At 38.7% G+C, this 25,534-nt stretch overlaps 2 protein-coding genes across 2 annotated transcripts in view; one reads left to right on the forward strand and one right to left on the reverse strand.

Moving 5' to 3' along the window:
* Positions 1-2,526: 2,526 nt before the first annotated feature.
* The window catches only part of cfap100 (cilia and flagella associated protein 100), a 50,945-nt gene continuing 27,937 nt past the window's right edge, over positions 2,527-25,534 (forward strand). The window contains exons 1-2 of the mRNA XM_077578512.1: positions 2,527-2,609; positions 14,581-14,644. The gene's annotated coding sequence lies outside the window, so the exon portion shown is untranslated. The remainder of the gene's footprint in view (positions 2,610-14,580; positions 14,645-25,534) is intronic.
* gabra4 (gamma-aminobutyric acid type A receptor subunit alpha4) lies at positions 9,951-25,478 on the reverse strand. The gene is made up of 9 exons (XM_077578518.1): positions 24,988-25,478; positions 24,767-24,885; positions 23,967-24,034; positions 22,499-22,719; positions 21,158-21,240; positions 18,617-18,760; positions 18,211-18,363; positions 14,828-15,084; positions 9,951-11,695 (listed from the first exon to the last, which is right to left on the reverse strand). Exons 1-9 carry the CDS (start codon positions 25,080-25,082, stop codon positions 11,153-11,155), a joined length of 1,683 nt encoding a protein of 560 aa, XP_077434644.1. The 5' UTR covers positions 25,083-25,478; the 3' UTR covers positions 9,951-11,152.

A 25,534-nucleotide genomic window follows, 5' to 3' on the forward strand; every position in this document is an offset into this window, starting at 1 on the left:
GGGTCCTAGAGGTAGTTTTTCCAATTCACTATCTCTTATAGAACCTTTCTTGGAACGCGTACACTATTAATTGATGCCGCATCCGCTCTAGCTAATCAATAGGCTATATTTATTGATTATGCAAAGGTCGTCGTATTCTGAACTTTCCTGTGATGGAAGCGATGTTTGCAAAAGGCTTTTCCTGCGTGGGCGGAAATACTCTAATGTTTGTGATACTTTTAGCTTTGCTGGAGCAGAAATTTAACCATGGTGAGGAAACTGACGCTCCTGTAGTTTTACGATGAATTACTGTATTTGTCCAGCAGAGGGCAGTGTGTGTGTCATAATTAAATAAAACCTACTGTATTTGCTAATGTTTCAGTTCAAAATAAAAGACAGACGCTTTAAAACAATTCCTGTAGATGTCATAATATTAGGCACACTAATGAGATCCCAAATTTGCACAAAACAACCGCCTCAAAAAACATTGGGGGGAAAAAATGGCGCAAATGACCAAAAGTATCGAATTGGTGCCTTTTTGACCCAAGTTGGGTTATTTTTGACCCTGTAGTTTTTAGGGTGTAAATGTTTAAATGTAGCTACAATGATAACCTGGTAACACCGTTTCTTGGTAGCTTTAAATCATCAGTATGGGTTGATTTTTTTTTTTTTGTTGGTTCAAATCCTCAACCGGATGTGCTGGATATAAATAACCCAGCATTGGTTTTGTTCCTTTTGGGCTCAGCATTATTTATTTATTTATTTATTATTATTATTATTATTATTATTATTATTATTATTATTATTATTTAAAGCAACAAATTAAATCATTGCTATACTCCAAAAACTGTTGGGTAAAAAATGGACCAATCCTCTAGTTGGGTCAATTTGACACAAAATGGGTCTTTCGGTGTAAAACAACTCATAAATATTGGTCAGATCCTTTACTTGGGTCAAAAAAATTGGGTCATTTTGTATAAAACAACCCAGAAAGTTGGGTCAAAATTGACCCATTAAGTGGATTGGTCCATTTTTGATCCATAATTTGGTTACTTTTGACCCAACAGTTTTTAAAGTGTACCATTTATTGGAACAGCTATTAGGACATTTAAGGAAAAAAATAAATAAATAAAAAATAAAAAGGAACAGCTATTAGAATTGACTGTAGGTTGGAAATATACTGTAGGTCAGTGTTTCTGATAGACCAGCAGAAATAGCCTTGCTGGCCCTGACTGAGTGCTGAAATCATACATACAGCAAATAATACTTTATCCATATTCATTGTCAGTCGTTGTGTCAACTGGGACACTCTCATGACATGAGTGAAGGTGATGCAATGCCTTGCAATACACTAAAATGCTGTCAGAGAATGCAACTCAAACCGTCGCTAAAGTCAAAAGCATTTTGTGGCATGAAAAATAGACCACAGGTTTTGTTTCTGAAACTCTTTGCTCCCCACCTTCACCGTTGGACTTGATACCAGGCCCAGGGGGGTCACCTTTATTGAGACGACCGGCATCAACGATCACCTGACAGATTGAATTAGGGCACAGATCGATAGAACAGCGGTGTTCCGTCTGAAGTGAAGTGCAGGGAGGCGGCAATTGTGTTTGATAATTGCCTGACCCCTGAGGTCCCGTCAGTCTGTTTTGATGTGTGAAAGAGTGAGTGTGTGTGTGCTTTTTGCAGACTGCTTTGCTGCGTTTTAAGCGAGGGAATAAACTGACTGAATATCTTCCTGTTGCTGTTTTTATGGTCGGCTTGCTCCGAGACAGTCGCATCAGATAGTAATCAGATAATACATGACTCTCGCCGTTCAGCTTGCTTCTTAAACTACTTGTTACCATGTATTGCTTCGTACGTGTTAACTTATTGTGACCATTGTGACAATAGCTGAATATAGACTCACTATTTTGCGGGTTATATTCCTCATCATTATTCACATTCACATTCCAAACGCTGGCAAAAAGAGCTTGTTGCAACATGGCCCTGGCTGATCTCTTATACTCTGCTGCCACCTGCTGGTCGTTTTTTTTGTAATCGCTACCATTGCTTTAAGCCACCTCTTCATGTCAGAAGCTGCATCAAAGCCATCTGCATTAAAAAAAAAACATGAGAAAAAAAACATATAAATACGTTTTTGGGAGTGAAGGACAAAGTATAAAAAACGTATTTACACGTTTCTGGGCTTGAATGAGTTGGAAGGTTAAAAGGGGTAACAAATAGATTGGGAGCTGTGGTTTGAGGTGTCATGTTTGGTTTCTGTTTTTGGTTGTGTGTCTCCCTTGGTCTTGTTGAGTGTAATCCTGCCCTTCCTCGTGTCAACCAATCGGTGCCCTCAGCCACTTGTGTCTTGCTCCAGGTGTGTCTTGTTGTGTCATTAGTGTGTGTGTGTATATAGTCTCCTGTCTCCCCTCTGTCTGGGTTGGATCATTGTCGCTGTCACCACTGGTGTTTTGTTGTTACTTTGATTTTTTTGGTCTTCTCAGATCTTTGTTGGTTTTGTTCACCCAGTACACCTGTTAGTGTTTTTTGTTAAATAAATCGTTTTCGGTATAACATGCATCCCTGCCGTGGTTCTCCTGCCTCCCTGCATTTGGGCCATCCAACCCCATCGTGACATGAGGAGGGTACGTATATACTAGAGCTCGCTATTAGCATTAAATGATCATATGTTTACAAAGCCATATTCACTTATCTCATTCAAACATATCATATCAGAATGTAGCATACACTTGCACAAGTTCACCTTTTTAGTTTGAAATAACTTTAACCTCCAGGATCCTGCACAATACCCTGGCTAACGGCAGGTCAAAGAATGTTTTTTTAAATGTATCTACTTTGCTGCTAACTAGCCTCATCCTAACTAGCACTAAGCTAGCTCGTCCCTCAGGTTCAATGTCAACGTCTGAAAACTCCTTTTCACTTCGCAATTAATCGCATAACTTCAATAGGTTACTCATGATTAATATCTGTTCTAAATGTACAATAAAATGTAAAAAAAATTAAATAATAAAATCTACGTTTTCATACTATTGTTAACATAAAAAGTGGGAAAAAATGTTCAACTAAGAAATATGGCTGCATCTTTTAGTCATTGATACAGTAATTTTATAACTATTCATAAAATTTAGTTAAAATTAAAAAGATGTACTTAACTGTAAAAAAACGAGTGTGAGGTCATTTTTCTGCCACTAGAGGGCATAATTGCATTTGTAAGAGGTTGGTGACAGCTCAGTGCATTTTTAAGCGCTTTCTAATCCATAACATGAAGTAACTTGTGAAATTCTGCACATTTTTAAAATTGTAAAATACAACTTGACACCATTCTCCACAAATATATGCATTATTATTCAATTTGTTACTGCAAAATTTTGACATGGACGTGTCCGCTGCGTTGTGACTGCAATTCCCCCAGTACAGGCTTTCCAAGTAAGGGACGGTCACTTATCACGCGTTAAAGAAATTAGTGGCGTTAAAAGAACTTTAAATGAGCTCAAAATGAACACAATCATTTTGACACCCCTAATATATGTATATACCTATACATACGCGCACACACGCTGTCCTATGCTGGACAAACACAGTAATTCATCCCACAGATTTAACACAGCGGGCGCATCCGTTTCCTCACCGTGTTTTGATTTTCTGCTCCGGCAGCTCAAAGCCGCCAAGTCACATCTCAGTTTGCTTTCACAGACATCGCATCTCATACCAAGCATGATGTCTGCAGCGCTGTCTTTGATTTGTTGCACGTTCACCAGGTGCATACAAACCACGGCGACGTTTTAGGGACGTGATGGCGCGAGTGAGTGTACATGATGTTGCTGTCGGATGAATGTCAGGCAAAGCTGGGCACTTCTATGGCCTGTTTCCCGGGCAACAAGCCATGAATGGGAGAAGAAGGATATTATGAGAGGCTGGGAAGATGGAGGAGCCCAACGAAGGGGCTCTTAGAGCGACGTCACCCTCAAAATAGCAGCGTCAAATCATTACAGTCAGAAACGCGGCGTGATGAACTCATTCACTCGCAGCCATTTTCACTTAAGCAATCCCCTTCGCTCCCGGCTGTTTTACTGGATTTTGACAGATTTTGCAAGGCCCGCAGAATATTGTGTTCTATTGCTATAAAAACATGGAACCTACCAAAAGAAAGATTGGAAAAAAAGTACATTTCTATCTTTTTCCGTGTTGCAGCAATTAGCATTAGAATAGAGCTAAGTTTCATCATAATTCACAAATCTGTTTAGAACTGTGGGTAAATCGGCTTACATGGCCCTGGTTGATCTCTTATACTCGACTGCCACCTGCTGGCCGTTTTTGTAATAACTACCATTGCTTCAACCGTTATGTGCAGTTGAGAGGATGCATCAAAGCTCTAGCATTAAAAAAAAACAACAACAAAAAAAAAAAAACGTATAAATGCGTCTTTGGGACATTTCTCAAACAGGAATATCTTTCATAGTGAGTGCTCAGAGGGGCGTTGTATTTCAGATCTGGTCCATTTTGCGCATGTCTGTCGGAATCAGCCATCTTTGTTGTTTACATTTGCCTCGAACGCTTTGAGCGTGTAACTGGACTACTCCGAGTGGGAATAAATCCGATTTCAAACCCTCCTTGAATGCAGCGTAAGACCGCCATTTTGACTTGTGACGTAAGATTGGAATTGTCAATACCTAACAAGCAGTGTGGTGTAAGATCAGCTCATTTATTTTAGAGCCTCATATCAACACACGGAAACACACGAGTTCATGTCGAGTTCACGTTGTGCCGTGGGATGTCGTCATCAAAAAATATGCTTATGTCTACATAGCTGCATGCACCTTATATAACACAGTAAATGAATCACAGCCACGTATTGCTGATGAGAACAAAAAGGTCTGTTCCCTGACCTTAGTTGAAGCTGGTTATGTGGCAGTTTGCTGCGCTCACTCGCCTCGGGTTACCAGGGAAACTATGCCGAGTACATTTTTCGGTCGTCATGTCGCATTCTGTTGACGGCGAGTTCAAACAATCGCTGCATTTTTATCCATGGCTAAAATTAACTGCTGTGTTTGTGCACAAATAGCAGAGATAAACCGTGGGATCTCACACGTTTGTCTTCCGCAGCTCGCTGTTGTCATGCTGGGAAACATCTCAAGTTCACATGACAACAGAAGGGAGTTGTTACCAAGGCGGTGGAAGCAAACGCTACTGAGGAAATGACAGATATTACTGGCATACAATGAACTGCTTTAAGAATGATTATTCAAATATGCAGTTGGGGGGGGGGGGGCACATAGTAATAATAATAGGGTTGAGATATAGAGAGGTTACTATTTTTAAGTATCAAATACGTTTTCGTCATTAAGTCAGTGCGGGAAGGCAACTAGGCTGTTATCTTTGGAGGACCAAAACTGGCAAAATAAATAAATGACTAATATATATAAATAAATAAATAATTGAATAAAAGTGAAACTAAAAACGGATATAATACATATATATATGATATATTATTCAAAAAATATATAAAAATAAATGTCAAAATTAAAATTGCAACTGTGGAGCCCAACCCAAGACACGCTTAGAACAGACCCCCCCCCCCCCTTCGTTTGAATAACATTTCGACCTGACAGAGCGTCTGCAGCATGAAATAAATAAATAAATGTTACAGCAAAGCGTTTTTATTTATTGATATTTAATTCTCTTTATATTTTTTTTATTTATTCCAACATATAATTAAAAAATAATAATCCAAAAAATATACTGTAAATGGAAATATATATATCCCTCCCTAAATAAAAGTAAAAATAAATACAAAAATAAAAAACGAGATTAAAAAAAATGCAAATAAATATAAAAATACATTTTTTATATCAGTTTTTATTTTCAAATGTATTTGTTTATTTATTTCAAGTTTTGGTCCTGCATAGGCTATCTGGCTGAACTCAATCTATAGTAAATGAATACTGTAAGTAAGAAGTTTAAAAAATATATATATATATATTTTTTTTTTTTTATTGTTGACAATATTATCAGCATCAGATTAAAACACAATAGGTGAGTTATCCATGTACGTTTTAGAAATGTATTTAATTCTTCCATTGCCTGCCATGTACAGTAGCTTTTTTATTATTTTTTTATTTTTTTAATGTTGCTGATAATGATGTTGCTGCAAACAGCCACCAGATGGCAGAAGAAGACAAATTAGTGAGCAATGTTCACTGAGATTGTCCTCGCCTCTTCTTCTTCTTCTTCTTCTTCTTCTTCTTCTTCTTCTTCTTCTTCTTCTTCTCCTCCTTCCTCTTCTGTGTTAGTAAAAAAAAAACACGAAAGAAAAGAAACAATACAACAGCATAATTCAAAAAACAGGTGCATGCGCATCTCATTATGCAAATCCACATCAGAAAAGTAAACTGACTATTACGGTTTTCAAACTTGCTTGCAGTTGTACAACCAAAAGCAACTCGGTGACAATAAATACCCTTATTCTGTGCTCATTGAAAACATATCTCGATCTGTTTGATTGTGTCAAGGGGCGATGATGGAGCGATGAGAACCGGACATGTAATGCTTCACAGCATGTGGCGATTAAATGCCTGACAGGAGGCAGATGGTAAAGCTCGCAGGAGTTCATGGCATGCTGATTTTTCGACTTGATGTCACCAGCAGTCGCTCTGTTGGACTCTGAAGGTTATGTTTCCATGATGTTCACACACACGCAGACACAACGTGGTCCTTTTTCAGATGGTAACGGAAGGGGAAAGACATTGGCGTTTTGGGGGCGTGTTGGTAAACGTAGTAAACTGTTATGTTATACTTTTTCTGCACTTGAGTCCTCCTTGACTGAATTATGTGCCCAGGCTGTTTCTTTCTCATTTTCTCTTTTCTTGTCGAGTTGTGAACATTGCTGAACTTCTTCATATCTGTTTGGCTGCCCATGCATTGATATATTTTCAATACCGTACGTTGCAAGTCCATCTGTAAGTGTGTCATCCTACTCTCAACCCCGGTCTGTTTATCCAGAAAATAAATGATCCGATCTATATTTATCTCTCCTCCCACAGACTTGTCTTATATGGGAAGCAGGCAGTGATAACGGTTGTGCTACTGCGGATTTATTCAAGCAGGTCTTTATTTACTCAATTGCAAAAGACGACCAGGTGTGTTTTAGGCTTCAACTCACCTGTGAGTCTAATGAGGACAAGCGCTATAGAAAATTGATTGATAACAGTATTTAAAAAATAATAATAATTAAAAAGCATTTTTTTTTATTTCATTAAAACAATTTGTATTATAATATGACATAAAAAATAGAAGAAATAAATTATTATTATCTGGACTATTTCTGTTGCCCATCCAATAAAAACAATGTAAAAAATGTTCTGTTCAGCTCCTCACTAAATGTTGGAGCAAATTATCCCTCCATCCATTTTCTCTAGTGCTAATACCCCAGCTGACTATGGGTGAGATGCTTGAGTTGAGATTCGAACCTAGAACACCCTGAACAGGGCATGCCATCACATTTATTTATTTATTTATTTATTTTAAATAACAAACGGTTTAGAAACAGCCACTGGAAAGTGTTACGCTCAAGGTAATTATATAGGAAAAATAACGGAATAACTCAAATTGAAAAAATAAATAGTTTTGTTAACAAAATAAGACAAAAACAAATATGCTTTTAAATAGGCATGGGCGAGTACCGATACCAGGTGTCGTATCGGGGTGATACCAGGCCTTATTTCAAGGTATTCGCAATTGTGGCCAATACAGAAAATTATGAAAATTATTTGAAAATTTTATGTATCAAAAGTACTAGGGGTATCACTACTTAGATTACTCAAGTTTTGAGTACTTGAACTGGTATTGGTCAGAAAAAAACTGGTAGCAAACTTCCTTACTTTTAAGAAAACAAAAACTAATTGGAACTACATTTTACATTAGTAAAAATTACTAACTACAATGAAATGTCTTTTGTTTTTGTCTTTGTTAATTAACTAAAACTAATACTAAAACTAATTTAAAAAACTAAAGTGAGGCATTTCCAAGAAACTAATTAAAACTAACTGAATGGAAAAAAAGATGCAAATCAAAATGAAATAAAAAATAATATAACCCTTGTTTTTGCGATATATTTAGTGTCTATTTTCCCTTCACGAATGCCCCCATTTTACCGAATTAAGACCACCAAGCTCAGAAACGTCGAAAACACTGAAATAAATAATGACGGGAAGCTGACACTATGATAAATAAAAGCCTCAAAGCTTCTCTCTAGCAGCTTTGGAGGCATTTAATGTGAGAGGAGTCGGCATCTTTCTGGCATCCGGAGCGACGTGCCTGAAAGAAAAATACAACGAAAAAGGGGGGCGAGGGGGGAGTCCGCACAATGCATCGTTGGCAGCTCCATCAATCATCTGCACACTTATTTAGAGCACATAAACAGCCAACATCAATCTGTTGTTGACAAGCTCCTCATTAGGACAAGCCTGGTCTGTGTTTTTCGTGGCGAGATGCGGTAGTGGCAGGTTGGGAGCGAGTGGGAGAGCGGCAGCGGGGCAATAACGGCAAAATCAATTTCGCACATGACTGCGTTCGGGAGAGATGAGTGGCAGCGGGCATCTTGATCTGTCGATCAGCCCGCGTGTCTCTCGCCGGCGTGGCAGCATCATCCCTCGTGTTAGACTAACAGATCGACAGGGGCCAACGACCACAACTACATGGATGAAGGGGCAAGGCGCTCGCCACATGTTGAGTCTGTGCACGTTACAAGTCAGCTCATTATGGCTCGTCTAAATACGCTATTCTGGTTAATATTATATGAGCTAAGCAGCAATATCGAGCTGATTTGATCCATGTCAGGGGGCGGCGGCCATTTTGCCACTTGCTGTCGACTGAAGATGACATCAATGATGCCCTGGTTTCAGGTAACAACCAATCACATTAGCTTCAGAAAGCAGGTGAGCTGTGATTGGTCGCTGACTGAGCCCTGAGCAACTGTGATGTCATCTTCAGTCGACAGCAAGTGGCAAAATGGCCGCCGCCCCCTGAGATGGATGAAAATGGCTGTTTTTTGCTGCATAATTCTAATTCCACAAATGTAATATTAATCAGAATGTCATGTTTAGACTAGTGAGGTCACGTATAACAAATTATTGTCAAGAAATGTTTAAGGTTGACTTCCACTTTATTTTTTTTTTTAAAAATGTATCAAAATCTGGCACAATTTTTTAAAAAAAAAAAGCTATAACCCTTTAGCTCATTTGCTCCCAAAAACGTATAAATACGTTCTATTTTAAGTGTCCCAAAAACGTAATAATAAATGTTTAGGGTTTTTTTTATGCTAGAGCATACAGAAGGCTTTGATGCAGCCTCTCAACTGCACAGAACAGTTGAAGAAATGGTTATTAGACAAACGGCCAGCAGGTGGCAGCAGAGTATAAGAGATCAACCAGGACCATGTTGCAAACCAGCTGTTTTCCCCACAGTTCTAAATAGATTTGTGAATAACGATGAAACTTGGCTATATTCTAATGCTAATTGCTGCAAAACGGAAACAGAAGAAATATACTTTTTTTTCTTGATGAAAGAAGAAACTCTAATCTTTCGTTTGGTAGGTTCCATGTTTTTATAGCAATAGAACACAATATTCTGTGGGTCTCGCAAAATCAGTCAAAATCCAGTAAAACAGCCGGGAGCGAAGGGGATTGCGTCTGTGAAAATGGCTGCGAGTGAATGAGTTAAAGACGAAGATTAAATAAAAAAAATCTTTTTTAGGATATGTTCTATGCACTTCCCTCAAAGTGTAAAAACGGTATTCCAATTAATGTCACGTTTGTGGAATATGACTTAAGCAGCAAAATCCAGCTGTTTTTATTCATCTCAAGGAGCGGCCATTTTTGCGACATGCTGTATTTAGATCCGTTTAAATATATGATTTATGTTAGGTATGAATCGAACTTTCAAATAAATGCAACCCATTCACCACCCAGTCAGCTGACAACTTTATTGTTGCAGTGATGGACTCGCCCAAAACCGTTTTTTTTTCTGTGCCATTCAATAACATGACATGAGGTAAACCCTTGCACAACCCTTGTCCACACGGCCATTGTAGGAAAAGAAGCTTGTTATGTAATATTAATGAATAACTTGACCTTACTACTTTCTGTCGGCCAGATCCTCCAATCGTTATTTTCAAGTGTTTGAATATATATTTGCGTTAATCCAGCTAGTATAACGTTGATGCTTGGTGAGTAAGTGCTGTACAAGATGCTTTTTTAATACTTGATCAAGATCAGACCCAAACTGCTTTTTTTTTTTTTTTGTCTTTCCAATCCAAACTGAATGTAAATCTACTTCAATTAAATTCCACCGTTTTTTTCAACAGGGCTATTTCTTGACATCTTGGGCTCTATTTCCGTCGACGGCGCACCTGCACCGTGGCGCAAATGTCGGCGTATCCTGATTTTTCGTGTCAGCGCAAGGCACGGCGCTTATGTTTGCCGATTTGGGCAACCATCTTTTAAAATGCGCCCAACGGAGGGCGGATTTGTTGACCAGAAAGTCTACTCAGACCATGTCTAAATAGTAGCACAGCTCGTTTGGAGACAGACAGATTCAAAGTTCCCGCCGACATGTATGGTGGATGTCAGATGTATGTCATTCGTAAATACGCCAACATTGTCAAGAAATGTTTACGGTTGACTTCCACTCACAACTTAAGACCACCCTAGTCTTTCTTACATTATAAATGCTTGCTTTTACGTCATTAAGTTCTTAATATTCAAATGTCAGTACTTAATAAAGTCAGTTAGTACAAATAAATCTATTTACATAAATGTACAGTTTCAGAATGGCGGTGCACACGCCCACACAAATTCCCAGATGCAGGATAGAAAAATAGTAAATCTCATGCATTATCTTGACTGCAGTGGTAGCCGGTGACGATCTTTAAATACACATTGAGCAAGATCAAAACCGGTGTGCTCGTTCTCATCCTTACAATGAGTCAAAGACTTCATCCTTTGGCTGATTTGTTCCCATGCTCGCTGTTTATAAAAACGACATGTGTCCTCGCAGGATTTTGGAGGTACTTCTGTTCTGGATTTGGCAGCATAATTCCTCACGTTGCTTATATTCCACATTCGCTCCCCATCTGTGAAACAAAATGCTGCTTCACGCTTGTTGCCAGTCTCTAACCACCTTTGGCCACCATGGTGTCCTTGGATAAGTAAACCACCCAGTAGACCATGTTAAAAGCCCCAAAGGACACTGGGAAGAGGATCCGCGCATACTTGTCAATTTTGCTGGTTCCGCCCATCCCGGCAGTGGTGGGCTGGGAGCACGGCGTCTGTTTTAGCTCCGCTTTGTTCCCCATCATCTGGAGGCGCTCCAGTTTGGGCCCCAGCAGATGCTGCAAGGAAGCGGAGGTGGCGTTCTGCTCGCACGGCGTCCCCGCCGCCACGTCTGGCGTGGAGGCTGCGGCCTGAGGCGTGTTTTTCACAAGCTGTTTTTCTTCCGATGACGAATCCACGCTCGGCACGCTCTCCGATTTGGGGCTGGAGCGGGAGAGGGTGGACGAGCTGCCGTTGACGCCGCTGTTGAGAGGTCTCGGCGGCCGGGCTCGCCCCACTCCTGAGATGTTGCTCGTGGACTGGGCTCGCTGGTGGTTGCGCGAGTCTTGGTGGGAAATGTAATTCATCCGCTTCCTCAGGTTCCCGTTAGTGTCTGGGTTTTGCTGTGAAAGCAAAGAAGATGTCACTTGTATGGGATGCAATAACGAACTGTAACCTACAAACAGTTGCGTTGTTATTCGTATGAGTTCACACTAGTGGTGAGTTTAGGTGGTGATTTTGGAGTCACCAAGGGTTGTTTTATTTCCTAAATAATATTTAACTCACAAAAAGAGACATAGCAACTGACAAAATAATCACATTATCATACATAAGGGACATAGTAACTGCATAAGACTAGACAACCTAAGGGTGGCTAATACATCATCATCATGCGTTATCATTGTGGGACATATCATACATTATTATCATAAATGACATAGTAACTGCATAAAAACGGCAACATCATATTTTCATCATAAGGGACATAGTAACTGCATACGGCTCGACAAACCAAGAGTGGCTAATACATTATCATTATAGGACACATACATTATCATCATAAGGGACATAGCAACTGCTTAAAAAACTGACAACATCATATTTTCACCATAAGGGACATAGTAACTGCATAAGACGAGACAAACTAAGAGTGGCTAATACATAATCTTCATACATTATCATTGTGGGACATATCATACATTATTATCATAAGGGACATAGTAACCGCATACGACTAGACAAACTAAGAGTGGCTAATACTTTATCATTATGGGACACATACATTATCATCATAAGGGACATAGCAACTGCTTAAAAAACTGACAACATCATATTTTCACCATAAGGGACATAGTAACTGCATAAGACGAGACAAACTAAGAGTGGCTAATACATGATCTTCATACATTATCATTGTGGGACATATACATTATTATCATAAGGGACATAGTAATTGCATAAACAATGCTATGACCTGGTCCAAAACACAGTCATAGCACAAGGAGCAGAATGGCTTTTTTTTTTTTTGAGGGGATAGTAAGATACTTTTTCTTTCTTTACTTTGCTTTGTTCATGAATTATTTTAAAAGTACTAGAAGCAAAGGAGAGAGTTGTCAGAAGAGACAGAAAATTATAGATGAGTATGTTAAAGATAAAGTCTATAAGACCATCTTCAAGGAGCTGGATGTTCCTGTGACTACAGTTGCCCACGCTATTCAAAAATGTGTCCATGTGTGCATTTAGTTGATTTCTGAACTGTAAAAAACACAACTTGCATGTCCTGTGTTGGCGCAGTGTAAACCTTTGTCATATTGATCTGATTAGAGAGGCCGTCACACAGATGGCCTTCATCATCAAGCAGACGTCAGAGTAGGCAGATGTCACGTTTCAAGGATTTCACTCATTTCACACAAGCTTAGGACAGAAAGGAGGTAGTACTGCATCACACTGGTTATGCAGTATGGAGTCAAAGAAGCTTATCCTTTGGGAGTTGATGTTTTCCAGCAGGCAAAAGTGCGAAAAGCATTTGCAGAAATAATCCACCCCCACCCAACCTTTGAAACGGAAAATATCCCATGTTTTTGCGTCCAATGTGGACGTCGGAGTCGAGTACGCGTTTGCTTGTCATCATGAAAGGTGTGAAATGCTATCAAAGTCAACCGTTACGCCAAATCTTCTCTAAGGTCAACAGGAGCTGCTTTTGCGTAAAAAAAAACAAAAAAAAAAAAACGCATTTCCGCCCGCCAACAGTGAGGCATCTCCGAAACCTATACAGATGTAAGCAGGCTGTGTTGCCGTGGCAACCTACTTAATCCAGCGAAGTGCTGTTGTCACCCGACTGCATTCAGGCGTGATTACGCCATCGTGGGATTTGGACTGGAGGGGGCAACTTAAAGAAGTCAGAGCGTTACTGATCACTGAATAGTACGGAATTTCAAAACTTTTACAAGAAGCACTTGAATATGACAGAATTGATCTCTCCAATCACATTTCATGTGAACAAAGCTTTACGGAAGCTTTTAATAGCTTATTGATATGAATTCAGTCCTCCTCTTTGTTAATGCTCTCCCGACAGTATTTCCGAAATAGCAACGAGAAATGCTATATCTCATGTGGCGTCTTTAAAGTTAAGAAGCCTTGATTCAGTCCCCCCGCCTTCACATACATATTGTTTTGCTTTGAATAATCTACGGATGGTATGACGGACTGTAAGAGCCTGACATTATTATTAATGATCCAATTTCACTTAATTTGCTAATTATAAACACAAATAACTGTTTTTAACTCTGGAGAACCCACGGGGTCAAATTTGACCCCTATAAATTCTGCTACTCAACAAAGGCCTTTTTTTTCCTTTCTTTTTTACAAATTTAACTTCAAAAGTCCAGAGTGCCACTTCTGACCCCTGCATGGGGCCATCTAGTGGATGAATATTGCACTTACATGAGCCAGAGTGGTGGTGACAAGATGGCTGCCAACATGCTGTTTTGTTGAGCTGGAAACCAATCCAAACAAAACCATCTTCTCAGCAAACCATCAGATGGTAAAATTGTGGTTTTTTTTGTTCATCTATTTCATATCATGTTGCAGAATGCCTAGGAGTATGTTTTTATATATATATATATATATATATATATATATATATATATATATATATATATATTGATAAATTAGCAACTGTGAGCTAGTTCAAAAAAAGGGTTAAAATTGAAAAAACATATATTTTGGTGTTCAGTGAACATATAGCAGTCATTTAATGTATAATTCATAATTTTCCAAAGAAGAAAAAAAGTTCTTGGGTTCTCCAGGGTTAAAGTGGAATTTTGCACCTTTTCATACCATTCTTTTTAAACTGTACATTTATGTCTGTGTTTGCAAAGAAAATAACACGGAGGGCTCTATTTTTGTAACCGGCAAAAAATCCTATGCGGCATGAAGACCATTGAAGAACGAAAAGCATTGTTTGCCATTTTGAAACATAATAATTATATTTATTCATTTTCTACAGCAGACGCGTTGGATTCCAGCTGACTCCAGGAAAGAGGCGGAGCACACCCTAGACTATGTTTCAGGTAAAGATCTGTTTGTTGGCCCAAAAATCTCATCCTTGGCCACTTAAGGTCACTCAAAGGTCAAGTAAGCACATTTTGCAAGAGTTGTGCAGTTTTAGCAAAGCGCTATCAGATTATCTGCCACGCAAAAAAAAAAAAAAAAGATTATCTGCCACGCTTATCTTTGAGGCACACGACATTTACCTGCAATATTTCCTCCAAGTCCTTGACCTTGACCGGCGTGCTTTGGGGTACCGGGGGGCATTTGGCCGGCTTCTTTTTGGCTCGCTCGAGCTGCGCGTTGGTGAAGTAGTTGACGGCAGCAAACTCGATGAGGGCGGAGAAGACGAAGGCGAAGCAGACGGCAATAAACCAATCCATCGCCGTGGCGTACGACACCTTGGGGAGGGAGTGGCGAGCGCTGATGCTGAGGGTCGTCATGGTCAGCACGGTGGTGATGCCTTCAGGGGTTCAGAAAGAGAGTTGGCGGGTAAAGGAAGTGGCAGACGTTAAGTGATGTCGGATGTTAAACTCAATTTGCTTTGGACTCAGCTAACCTGACACATTAAAGCAAGCACAACGGCTTTGTAATGTATGTCTAAAATAGAAACTGCATCAAACGCACTTTTTCAACATTTATGAGCAGCGTTTCAAGCCCAACACTGTGCTTCTACAAATGAGTAATCGTTCGATTTTCCATGCCACATGTTCTTATTAGAGTCATTGGTACACTGGGGTCTATGCTATCTGATTTAGGGCAAGAGGTAGCTTACAACCTGGACTAGTCGCCAGTTAACTCAAAAATTAATTTGAACTATTTCTATTAGTTTAACATATTTTTACATTTTTGTTAACAAGAGTATGAAAACCAATTTTTTTTTTGGTTCATTTAGAACAGATATAATATTTGTGATTAATCGTGAGTTAACTAGTGAAGTCATGCAATTAATTACGATTATAAATTTTAATTGCCTGATGCCCCTAATTTTTAATAATCTTTTATTTTTTATATATATTTTTATTTTATTTTAATAATCTTTTTTTAAAAGGAAAAAGATTATTAAAAATTAGGCGCGTCAGGCGATTACAATTTTTAATCAGAATTAATCGCATGATTTTACTAGTTAACTCACGATTAATCACAGGTTTTATATCTGTTGTAATATAATGAAAAAAAAATCAAGGTTTTCATACTCTTGTTAACAAACGTGGGAAAAAATGTTAAACTAATAGAAATAGTTCAAATGATTATTTGACCTCTATATGAGTTAATCACTGCTTTTAATTCCTTCCACTTCTTTGATAAGCATCTACTTCTACACAATTCAACCGATTCACATCATTCCAATTTAAACTGATTCCAAAAATTCACACCACAGGGGCTAGTATTTTATTCATTCCAGATATTCAGTTTTTCCGAAATTTTTATTTTTTTTTACCCCAAAAGTCACCATTCATTCCCAATGGGGCCCGGTTTCCCCCAGAAGTTGTTAACTATGAATTCTCAAATGCCATTTAACATTATACGTTTACATCATTCCCCTTTTAAAATTTAAATCATTCAGCTCATTACTTCACCCTGGGAATGATTTTCAACATGCCAAAACTTACCCACTGCCCAAAAGTTCAACAATCAATTCTCTATTTATTCTTAAGTCATTTATTCAATCATTTAATTTAAAAGAGATTCACATAAGTTCAAGTCATTCAGCTTTTTCAATTCTCCTTGGGAACATTTTTTTTTTTTAGCATAAAGCTAAAGGACACAATGTAATGAATCTGATGGAATGTCACATTGTTGCTGTCACGGTGCCATGAAGAAATAGACGAGATGAATGCGCATGCGAGAGTGTATACAAGGTCATGTGATGCTCCTACAAAAATAGAAAGATGCGCTCTCTATATGCTAACAGTGCACCACTCGTCCTCTGTGTCTTTAACCAATAGCGATAATTGAATTTAGAGAAAATCTCCTTCACATTGGCAGTCCACAACATTGTGTGTGCCACAGAGTCCTTCCTCAACATAAATGCAACGCCTTGCGTACGGAGGTGACCGCTATATAATTGCATGTCAATCAAAGGCTACCAAATGAGAATTCCAGGTGAAATGCGGCTTGTGGATGCAAAATGAGTATATTGACTTATATTTATAAGCAAAAAAAATTCAACTCATTCACTGCCATTGACGACTATAAACGTAAAAAAATCATTTGAACTATTTCTGAACTATTAGTTTACATTTTTCCCCCACTTTTAAGGGTAGGAAAACCTAGAAATTTTGTTTATTGTACATTTAGAACAGATATAAAATTTGGTTAATCGTCAGTTAACTAGTGAAGTCATGCGATTAATTACAATTAAAAATTTTAGATGCCTGACTAGATGATTGTTAAAATTAGGGGCAAATTACATTTTTTTAATTGTAATTAATCGCATGACTTCAATAGTTAACTCACGATTAATAACAAATTTTATATCTGTTCTAAATGTACAATTAAAAAAATTATAGGTTTTCATACTCTTGTTGACAAAAGTAGAAAAAAAAAAGTTAAACTAATAGAAATAGGTCAAATGATTTTGTTGACGTCTATGACCGTCAATGGCAGTAAATGAGTTAAGGAATGAAAAACCTGCAGTGGTCACTGAAATTTCTTTGGAATTCGCTAAAATGCATATTTGACAAGTCACAACGTTTCTGGGAGAATGTTTTTCAGAAGAGATTCAGTTTGATTGTTTTTACCTTTTGCTAATAGCAGTGGTTAGACAATTTGATTATTCAAATATTATTTAAAACACTGACCATAATATTAGCAAAACTTTTGATGGGGGAAAAAAAAAAGAGTACAGTATTTATATTTAGTATCCCGGGTGAGATTGAGTTTGCCCTTTACATTTCTATTTTTTTTTTTTTTTGTGCTCCTATTTGTCATGACCTGAACTCAAAGATCTGACACTTGTTAAATGTACGCAGTAGGTCTATTAAGCCCAAAATTTGTCTTGAACTTCTCCTTTGCCGAGATAATCCATGTCATGTTTTCCCTCACTTTTTTCCACATCTTGTTTTGGGTTTTTGGACTTTTGTTGATTTTGGTATTTTGGATTATTCCAAAGACGAAGACCATTCACATAGATAAGACTACAATAGGTGAGCTAAAAAAGTCGGAGACATTCAGGAAAATAATTTACTAGAGTATTTATAAAGCCTGAAGTAAACATTTGTGCGTAAGAAGTAGTAAAGGTACACACTGTGGGAATATCTGATTATTATACTTAAAGGTCGCGGGCAAACATTTAAATATAGAATTCGTCTCAAAAACAAATTGTGTACGTTCAACCGAAAAAGTTGTTAAATGGGTTCACAGTTTGTTGTTTGAGCTGCCCCAACTTCTATCGCCGTCATTTTAGTTGGCTCCACTGTACTTAAAAGGTGCCCCGAAATGACTTGTGTTCATTCCTAATCTTAGCTTTCAAAGAACACCGCAGAACGGCTCTTGATATCCGCCGTAATTACACCGAAAGAGGAGGCACTCCAAGCAAATTAACAGCCAGCCAAAAGGTTGGAGACGACGAGCGAGGTCCACGTACCGAAAACCGTGCGCGCCGGCACCGACTCTTTATTTATCCAGAAGGACACTTGGGAGAGGATTACTGTCATTATGCAAGGGATGTACGTCTGAATCATGAAGTAGCCCATTTTCCGTTTCAAGTGGAAGAAGACCGTCATCACCACATATTCACCTGCGGGATCCACACAGAGGAATTAGCACGATGAACAAAACAATCCCACAGATTTCGTGTCATCATAAATATCCTTAAAATCATCATCAATCATCTCGATGCTGCTGAAAACCTCCGAAATGTTTCATAGGATACGCAAAGGCAGCTGAAACGTCCCTCGCGCCAAAAGAAGGGAGCGGACAAGCGAAAAGAAATGCAACACAAAATGGCAGCAGTCATATTGACGACGTGAAAATCCCCGCGCGAGTCTCACCTGTGATGGATTTAATGCATTCGCTGGAGACCGTCTGGCCGATGAGGTCGTACTGAACCAAGCTGGAGGACTCGGGTGGGACCTCTACGGAGTGCTCGGGCCCTTTGGTCCAAGTGTAGATCATCTCTGTTTTGGGGTAGGCATCTGCGCACGGTCAAGAAACATCGGTGGGTGAAAGGTGGCTAATGCTAATATGCTACGACTGAGCAAACTTTCAGGACGTCTCTGACGTCGCTAGCTTGGTTTTTGCCACGGGAACTCGCGATTTGTTTGAAACTTGAAGCCTAAGATTAGAGCTTTATTTTTGGATTTACGTACATATCGACGATCACGTCTGAAAGAAAGCAACTGTGGCAAACATTTTAAAGGCCAGTTAAAAATTTGTGGTAAATATTATGGTAAATATTGATCCACTTTTTCGAAATTTGGATGAAGTGAAAGTTGAAGTAATCTGCCACAACTAATATTTGTCAACTCGTTTCTTAATATGACGCAAACCAATGACTTAAAGTGGTCCTAAATTCAATTCATTAATTAATGCAAATGATCAGTTTTATCTGAAACCTTTTTCTTGATGTTAACCATTTTTGAATGTTGCAGCAAGCTAATTTTTTAGGGTCGTCTCAAATAAAGTTTGAAAGGTGTTTAAATGGGAACAGAAATATTTTTTCAAACAATGGAATAAATAAAAACACCAAATCTGTATGGACATTTGAGTTACTACAATTAGTGAATTTTTCTTATTGGAAAAAAAATTCTGACACTTGTTTAAGTACATTTACTAAAATTTGAATTTATTTGTATTAATTTATACATGTTGTATTATTTGAAGTTACATTTATTTTTTTTACATAAAATGTGAGAAGATGGATGGACGGTGTTTGTGGAATATGATTTAAGCAACAAAATCCACCCGTTTTTATCCATCTGAGGCGGCGGCCATTTTGCCACTTACTGTTGACTGAACCCGACATCGCAATTGCTCAGGGCTCGTGTAACGCCCAATCACGGCTCACCTGTTTTCTGAGTCATGTGACATTCGCAAGCTGAGCCGTGACTGCTCGTTACACAAACAAACCCTTAAGCACTTGTGATGTCATTTTCAGTCAACAGCAAGTGGCAAAATGGCCGCCACCTAAGACTGATAAAAACAGGTGTATTTTGCTGCTTAACTCTTTGACTGCCAGACGTTTTCAGAAACGGGTTGTCCCCAGTGCCAGCCGATTTTAAGCATTTTGACTGATCTTTCAAGGTCCATAGAAAATTATGTGTTTGGACTATGGAAACACACATACTACCAAATGAAAGATTGGACTCTCAGCTTTCATCAGAAAAAAAAGTTTGTTTCTACCTTATTCCGTTTTTCAGTAATCAACAATAGAAAATGGTTAGTTTCACCTCTGTTTTGAAACAAACGTCTTTTAACGTCTTTGGCACTCCTCCATAGGATTTTACTAAACGTTATTTAACGTTTTTGGCAGTCAAAGAGTTAATTCATTTTCCACAAAGACAGTATTAATACGAATATCATATTTAGGCTAACATTATAAGGAAAATGTTCGACACAAGTACTTAAGTACCGAGTTTTTGTAAAAAACCTGCTGACATCTCCACATAAAAAAAAAAATGCCATAACTTATTTCATATCAAGATGTCGTTTTATGTCTCAATGTTTCCCTCAGTGTACTTTGGCCACTCAATAAATGCACAACAAAATGACAGCTGTCTTTGCCTTCCACTCCCTGTGGGACTCCGCACCAGCAGGATACCAACTGTGCTGCCAAAATGAAATGACTCTGGTGTGTCATGGAGTTGCGCACACAAGTCCAGATGGAGAAGCAAAAAAAGAGAGCGTGGGGGAACGAAGGCAGAGGAGAAAGAGGGGGAAATGAGCGCACACACACACACACATATGTACGGCAGATATGGAAAATAGCTGCATAGGTCTTTGCTATCCCGGGGGCACAGGAAGGGATTCTGACCTTTCCTTTGCTTCAGGCCACATCACATCCAGGGTCGTTTCCTCCTGACTGGAGGTGAGCACCAGGAGGACGAGGGGTGGGGTGGGGGGGTGAAAAAGGATGACAATAACCGAAAAATGGGAATTTGTCCTCTACAATGTCATCATGCTGCGTAATTGACGAAGATTGTCCGAGAGCAAAGACAAACGTGATTTCCATTCCTTGTTTCTCTTTCGCTGATAGAATCTCTAAATGGCTGCTTCTCTCCGATAAGAATGAGCTGCTTCTGTTTGAGTAGCTACTTTAATTGAGATAAGGCATTTTTGCTGACCGGTCGACCCGCCATAAACAATGGGCGCTGAGTTGAGCTTTTATTGTTCGCTGCTAAGTGCAACAATTGAAACACATTACGTCATTATTTAGTATTAACAGACTGACATTTATTTTGTGCTTTTCAGCAAAGAATCCATTTCAGCGCCAAAATGGGAACAGTCGTGATTGAGGTTTTTTTTTTCTTTTCTTTTTTCTATGCAGCACGCACACACACACACACACACACAAACACTCGCGCAAAACTTACAGCTTCCAAACTTGAGGGGGCACGCGTGTCCATCCATGGGGAAGTTCACAAGCTTCATGGGACATTCTGCGCTAATTGTCAATCTAGAAAGAAAAAAACGCAATTCCGGCAATAATTAAACACGTGCGGGTTTTTGTTCAAATACCAAAGACACATTTTCACACTGTTACCATAAATGTCAATTCACAGCGGAATACATTTTTCAATAAGCAGCGAAAAATGATGCTCTGCGTTTTGCTAACTTTTAAAGTTTTGAAGCGCAACACTCGGGGATGGCCCTCACGAGAAATCAAACTTTGACCTCTGACAAGCTTTTGATGAGGTCTGAATTTGGTCATATATGCAATTTTTAAGGTAAAGTGACACTATATATTATATCCTAATTATCTTGTCTTTATCAACTGTTCTATATTAACTTTTTTTACTGCCAAACGTTATCCCAAAAACAACCTCGGCAGTGCCAGGCGATTTCGAGCATTTTAACTTCTCTTTCAAAGCAAACAAAATATTGTGTACTTTTGACTACATAAAACTTTCATTCTTTCATTAGAAAAAAAAAGTATGTTTCTACTTTATTCCGTTCTTTATTAATCACCATTCGAAAATAGGATAATTTGAGTGACATTGAGCGAAAATGGAAAAGATGAGAAATCAAGCTTTTTGTGAAAAGATACATTTTCTGCGCAACAGTGACTTTGACACTAATATTTTTTTGTTTAGTGACGATCTGTGAATTAGATTCAATGTAACAAAGGCTTTGATCGTTCACGTCATCCTTAAAAACGTTCTATTTCATCAGATTGGTCATGTTTCAGTGTAATTCCCTACTAATGGGAGCCCATTGAAAAGTGATACAATGCTGCCATCTGCTGGCCACATTTAGCGGGTGTTTGTGATTTCACAAGTCCATTGAGTAGGCAGCGCTGCCCATTGAGGGAAAAAAAACGTACTAAACGTCAATTAACGTTTTTGGCGGCATTCATTTGGATTTTAGTAAACGTCATCAAACGTTTTTGGCGGTAAAAGAGTTAAACATGAAGAAATGCCGGCTGAATTGACAAAGCAACCAAAATGAGTAAATTTGTGATGCACAGGTCATCAGCTGACCGTCGTAAAAATTATTTCTGGACAACTGTAACCCATTAAGTGGATTTAATAGCCATTAAAAAAAATGGCTTTTCAATAAACCATTGTGTTCAGCTTGAATCTCGGCCGGGACTTTGTCATTTTAATTTGATTCTGAGTACTTCGTTTTTTTGCAACCTGACTTGGCAAATATTGACTCCCTAATCTGGATGCTGTTTTAAATAGAAAACCCCACGAAGGCTCGTCTCACAGGACCTCATGGTGTAGAGAATGGTTCCGTTCTTCATGATGCGGAACAGTTTGTTGGGCGCCGTCATGTTGTGGGCCACTGACTTCTTGCCGTTCCTGAAGAAAGTGTCTGGCGTCCAAACTTTGGTCACCATCAAGTTGTTCAGCCTTAAAATCTCAATCGGACCCTCGTACATCAGCCTGCGGTCCACCCACGTCTGACGAAAGAACACGTCCATTGTGTATTCCTAACGCGTGAAAATGGACAAACAAGGCAAAAATCAGTTTACAGTTTACATTTTGTCATTTAAAAAAATATTTTATTAATTATTTATTATTTTATTCTCTCTAGAAAAATAAAAATAAAATAAAAAAATAATAATTTTATGACAACCAAGTCATGTAACTGATTCGGGTCATGGCACCAATTGAAAAGTGCTGAGTATACTTTAACCCGTCCTTCTATACTAAGAGTAACTAACAGAAGACTGCATATTCTCGTAGAGCCCTTTTCTGATGGATGCGGAAGAAGATGTAATCTGTCCAAAATGGTTCCTAATCTTATACTGTTTTGGCCAGCTCCCACACAGAGCTGTTAAATAAACCAAGACGTAAAACCTTTTGTTCATCCAAACCAGGTACTCTGTGATAGTGATGTGGAACGGAGAAGAACAAAAGGTTGAATGCTTGGATGATGTGTCTCCCAAATCGTTCACTCAAAAAAAAAAAAAAAAAAAGACAAGCAAAAGAGGTTGTAAACATGTTGTAGTTATGACTTATTTCTTCTATATCTCACAGGTCTGTCTTGATATTATGCAGTGTTTCTCAAAGTATGGTACTAGTGCTTGGGCACACTCTAGCGGTACGCAAAAGACTTACTGCCCAAGTAGTACAGTTCAGTTGTATTTAACTTTTTAGTAAAATTTTCATATATTTCGGCACAATGTTGTGTAATTTGGGCATAATGTTACGCTGACTTGCAATATTATTTTCATGAAAACTTAGACCTACTTAGGTGGCACTTGGTGTAGCACATACTTGCCAATTTTAGATCATCATGTGTGGTGTCTTTTTAAAGAATTGGTTAACTCAACACTGCCATAAATTCATTTAAAAAAAATGTTTTTAATTAGGGGCGACAAGCAATTACTTTTTTTTATTGTAATTAATCACATGACTTAACTAGTTAACTAATGATTAATCACAAATGTTATATCTGTTCTAAATGTACAATTAAAAAAATTCTAGGTTTTCTTACTCTTATTAACAAAAGTGGGAAAAAAATGTTTAACTAATAGAAATAGTTCAAATTAATTTTTGACGTTTATAGCCGTCAATGGCAGTGAATGAGTTAAGATGTAAAAATAAATTCATTTAAAAAACTGCTGATATGCCAGAAATGCAAGTGTCCCTCAAGATTCCCAGTTTTTTTTTTTGAAGTAATTTTGAGGGAAATTCTTGAAAGTTGTAAAAAAAAAAAAAAGAATGTGCATACCATTTCAACATCTGAGACAGGACCAAAACTTGTCACATAAATGTCTGTCTTGACCTCAGTCACGGGACCTGATGAGACAGTAAATCACATGTTCAACTTTAAATGACCCCCACCAAGTCGCAATCCATTAGTCTTTTATTCACACTTCATATTTTGTGTCAACAGCTCTCATCTCCTCATCGGCCTTCAGTCTGTCAGGATGAAGTTAGAAAGCATGCACTCTGCCACATCCGCCTAATGGATGTTTAAAAAAAAAAAATTTGCTTGAAAAACATAATCCTGTTTGATTTTATTCCCTGAATCAAAGTGGACTTGACTGAAGTCTTTACAGTGGGGATAAAGCTCCGGATGATGTGCTATAATGCAATGACAACATAAACACGTACATGCTTGAGAAACAAATCTGCACTTTTTACACTTGAACTGTCCATTAAGCGTTTGTCCCGCAACGCGATTATGTAACCAAACTGGGAATAAACGTGCGCTCTTCTAGGCCATGGGATAATATACCGTTTAACATTGCGTGGGTCGTGATGTCCCGTTTGGAGGTCGAATTAACCTTAGGTGGGAGGGATGTCGTCACAAAGTTCGAAAAAAAAAAGATCACTGCGTCATTTAATTATTCGATTAATATAATTTATATGAATGCTATTTATGAGCACGGACGTCATTAAAAGTAAAGTTCGTGAGTTCAATGGCTGTCGGTTGTAATTAAATGCTGCGTTGATTTGCCTAAAATGCGTGCTTCTATATGGTGGAAGTAGAAAAGCAGGATATGATTGAAAGCAATTGATACGTACCTCCGAATCCAGGTCTCAGCCTGTTATCGTAACCGTCCAGAAGCCGGTCTAAAATCCGCGTAAAATTCTCCGGATAGATCCTGTCATCCTTCCTTGTCTGTCCTGTGGTGCCCTTAACACTAGACATGAAAATCGAACAATTAAGAGTTTTTTTTTTTTTTTAATGGAAAAGAAAAGAAAAAAAGGAAGTTTTGGAAACCCACGACAAATTTGGGACTCACCAAGTCGCCAAAGAGAAAAAGTAGACGAGGGTCATAATAATAATAAAAACGGGGTGCGTCGCCGTCACCATCGCCTTCGTATTGGCAGAAAGCATCTTCGCATGCCATACTTCAAGCTTCTTCACATCTCCTCACTTCCCGGTGCCTCTTCGGGGAGGACGAGGAGGAACTGAGGTCAGATGGAGCAAGTTCTCCCCCCCGGCCGCAGTCTCCTCTCCTGCGCCGCGGACGCGCCAAATACGCACGCGCCTTCAAACCCGGTCTCACCTCCCTCCAGCCTGGATTTCAGATGCTGCTCCTTTTTCTTTCCACTTGCATCCACGGAAAGAAGCAAATCCGCCTTCTACGTGGTCGTGTCACCCTCCCTTCCTCACAGCATGCCTACGCGGTTCCCCTGTTCTCTCGCTCTCAAACATGCTTTGGTCAAACGTTGCTTTTGCATGAGCCTGACTTTCACAACATAAAGGAAAGAGGCAATTAACATGAGCGAAAATATGCCCTCGCCCTCTCAACACTCAGCTCGGCATTTTTGCTCACACGTGGCTGT

The sequence above is a fragment of the Vanacampus margaritifer genome, chromosome 10 (assembly GCF_051991255.1).
Source record: "Vanacampus margaritifer isolate UIUO_Vmar chromosome 10, RoL_Vmar_1.0, whole genome shotgun sequence".
Lineage (NCBI taxonomy): Eukaryota > Metazoa > Chordata > Actinopteri > Syngnathiformes > Syngnathidae > Vanacampus > Vanacampus margaritifer.

Excerpts from the sequence above, each read along its gene's own strand:
- gabra4 (XM_077578518.1), bottom strand. The coding sequence starts at position 25,082 with ATGCTTTCTGCCAATACGAAGGCGATGGTGACGGCGACGCACCCCGTT. Across the intron at positions 24,035-24,766 it reads GCTGAGACCTGGATTCGGAG|GTCCCGTGACTGAGGTCAAG; the intron begins GTACGTATCAAT and ends CTGTCTCATCAG. Across the intron at positions 22,720-23,966 it reads CTGTCTCAGATGTTGAAATG|GAATACACAATGGACGTGTT; the intron begins GTATGCACATTC and ends TTCACGCGTTAG.